At 46.4% G+C, this 2,851-nt stretch overlaps 1 protein-coding gene across 1 annotated transcript in view; it reads left to right on the top strand.

Moving 5' to 3' along the window:
* ZFAND1 (zinc finger AN1-type containing 1) overlaps positions 1–2,851 on the top strand; it is a 36,574-nt gene that overhangs the window by 10,408 nt on the left and 23,315 nt on the right. Inside the window, exon 2 of the mRNA XM_019519269.1 lies at positions 565–570. Within this exon, the coding sequence (XP_019374814.1) occupies positions 565–570 (6 nt within the window). The remainder of the gene's footprint in view (positions 1–564; positions 571–2,851) is intronic.

Here is a 2,851-nt window from a genome sequence, read left to right as displayed (position 1 = left end):
GCCCATGTTCATCTTGGAGTCTATAATGACCCCAAGATCCTTTTCTGCCTTTGTGCTGATGAGAAGGGAGTTCCCCAGCCTGTAGGCATGCTGCTGGTTCTTCCTCCCCAGGTGCATCACCCTGCACTTGTCAGTATTGAAACCCATCCTGTTCTCATCTACCCACCCCTGTAACCTGTCTAGGTCTGATTGCAGCCTATTCCTTCCTTCTAGTGTGCCCACATCCCCCCACATCTTAGTGTCATCTGCCAATTTGAACAGGGTGCTTTTTACCCCCTCGTCCAAATCGCTGATGAAGATGTTGAACAGTGCAGGCCTGAGGACCCACTGCCCACATCCCTCCAGGTCGAAAATGACCCATCCACCACCACTCTCTGGGTGCAGCCCACCAGCCAGCTAGTGACTCATTTGACTGTGTAGGTGTCAACACCACAGTCCCCTAGTTTTTTTTTAATGAGAATGGGTTGAGAGACAGTATCGAAGGCCTTCCTAAAGTCCAGAAAGACTACATCCACTGCTACCCCTGCGTCTAAGGATTTTGTGACCTGGTCATAGAAGGCCACCAGGTTGGTTAGACAGGACCTGCCTCTAATGACCCCACGTTGGTTGCCCCTAAGCATAATCTCCCCTGCTGGCCCCTCATGGACATGCTCCAGGACAATTCTCTCAAAAAGCTTACCCAGGATCAAGGTAAGACTAAGTGGCCTATAGTTCCCTGGGTCCTCCTTCCTCCCTTTTTTGAAAGTGGGAACCACATTTGCCCTTTTCTAGTCCTCCGGCACCACACCAGAGCACCACAAGTGCTCATAAAGCCATGCCAGGGATCCTGCAATGACCCCTGCTAATTCCCTCAGCACCCTGGGGTGGAGATCATCAGGACCAGCTGATTTAAGTCCCTAACCCCATTTTTCCCATAAGCCTTTAGTTTTACCAATCACAGTTTTACCAACTAAGGGAACTTTCCAGAAACCTAACCCCTGCAGTTGGCGAGAGAAACCTGTATACAAACCTAAGATAAGACTTCAACCCTAATTCTCCATACATTATTACAGCCCACAGCAAGATGCCTGTATTGTTTTAGATAAAGTAAATAAAGGACTAAAACCAATAGCTGCAATATACGAGAAACCTTCCCCACACAGCTCTGCAAATCTGCATAGTTCTTGAGCTGTCATGGTCCCTAAAGTTGGAATGACCGATTTAATTTTGGTAACATGAAACTGTTGCATCACTGTTCAAGTCTTGTAACCTTATAGCCGTGACAACTAAGTCACCTCCAAGGAATGCTCGAACACGAGGCATGCCCAGCTGTATTGACACCACCCATGCTGCAGTGTCTATTAGTAACAACCAAAGCCTGTTATTATCCAGTGTTTCCAGGTTCTGTCATTGCTAATATGCTGCAGGATTTTTAGAGTCCCTGTCAGGCTTTATACCTGCTCATATAAGAAGCTACATCCTCCTAGTTCTAAATTGTTTCATGGACAAGGCTAATCAAGACAATACAGCCCGACTAGTAGTACTGCAAACCTTGAAGCAGACTCCAATAGAGCTCAGCCGTGAAGTAGAGGCATCTTAGATAAGGTCTATCTAAGCTCCATGATAATCCAGTTGTCATTTTCTTCTGAAGAAGTTATAAAAAAACCACCCATATATTTCATAGGGGCTGGCCAGCCCCCACTACCACCAAGTAGCTAACAATTTCTATCACTACTGACCTGCTCTGAGTTTGGAATGGTGATCTAAAGTACAAGGAAAATCTAAGTGGGAACAGATGGAGAATCCACATTCTTCCCCCAAAAAATCAGTTTCTTTCTTCAACTCAACCTTATTCAATTTCTGAAAAGTCAGATTTAAACACCCCTTTTATCAGTTCAATTTCTCTGGAAATGCTGATGTACAACAGACACCAGCTGTGGGTCTGGCCAACAGCGTTCAATGAGGATCTGGTCCAACGTATCCTGGGAAATGCAATACAACCAGGTATCCGCATCTAACAGTGATTCTCAACCAGGTGATGAGTAGTTGAAGGCCACTGTTAAAGCCCCCCTCGGTCTTCTCTTCTACAAATTAAACAAGCCCAGTTCCCTCAGCCTCTCCTTAGAAGTCATGTTCCCCAGCCCTCTACCCATCTTTGTTGCCCTCCACTGGAGACATGGGTTTGTACGTTAATAGTAAGCAAGGGAAGTGTTAGAAACCCATCACAGCAAATGAATATATTGAGAGAGAGTTACTTTATACAATGGAAGCTCGCTCTCCCAGGCACATCTCAGTGCACTATAACCAGGTACAATATCTGGTCTCAGTGCAATATAACCTCTATAACCATTCTTCCACCATGAGTGTGTTTACATGTGCACTTTAATGCTTGTTTTAATGAGCATTAAAGTGTCACAAAAAGTGTCACAAAAAACCACATGCTTTGCCTAATATGCATTAAAATAAGCTATCATGCCTGTTTCTAGTACCTCATGAGGGAGGTACTGAATTTAACGCACATCAGCAAAAGCGCATTAATGAATGTGTAGATGCACCCAATGGTTTCCCACACTCCCCTACTGCACTGAACCCCTCCTCTACCTAGGAAGTTTAAATCCCTTGTAAATAAAAGTATTTTCCCTCAAGGCTAGAGTGCAATGTACCTGCAAAACGCAGCGCCCACATTAAGCAGGCTCCTAGGACACCGCTCCACAGGTGTCACCCACCTGCATTGCACTGCACTTCAATCACAGCCGCGGGAGGCTGCCTTTTTCATGACTACAAAGAGCAGCACCGGAGGGTGCAGAGAACCCCCCCCCACGAGGGATCCCAGGCCGGGACTCGCATAAGGCGCTGGGCAGGGCCGGGGGGG

Source organism: Gavialis gangeticus, unplaced genomic scaffold (genome assembly GCF_001723915.1).
Source record: "Gavialis gangeticus isolate Ggan-Ray unplaced genomic scaffold, GavGan_comp1, whole genome shotgun sequence".
Classification (NCBI taxonomy): domain Eukaryota; kingdom Metazoa; phylum Chordata; order Crocodylia; family Gavialidae; genus Gavialis; species Gavialis gangeticus.
Note: the sequence above shows the minus strand (reverse complement) of the source record. Positions and strands in the feature narration are given on the sequence as shown.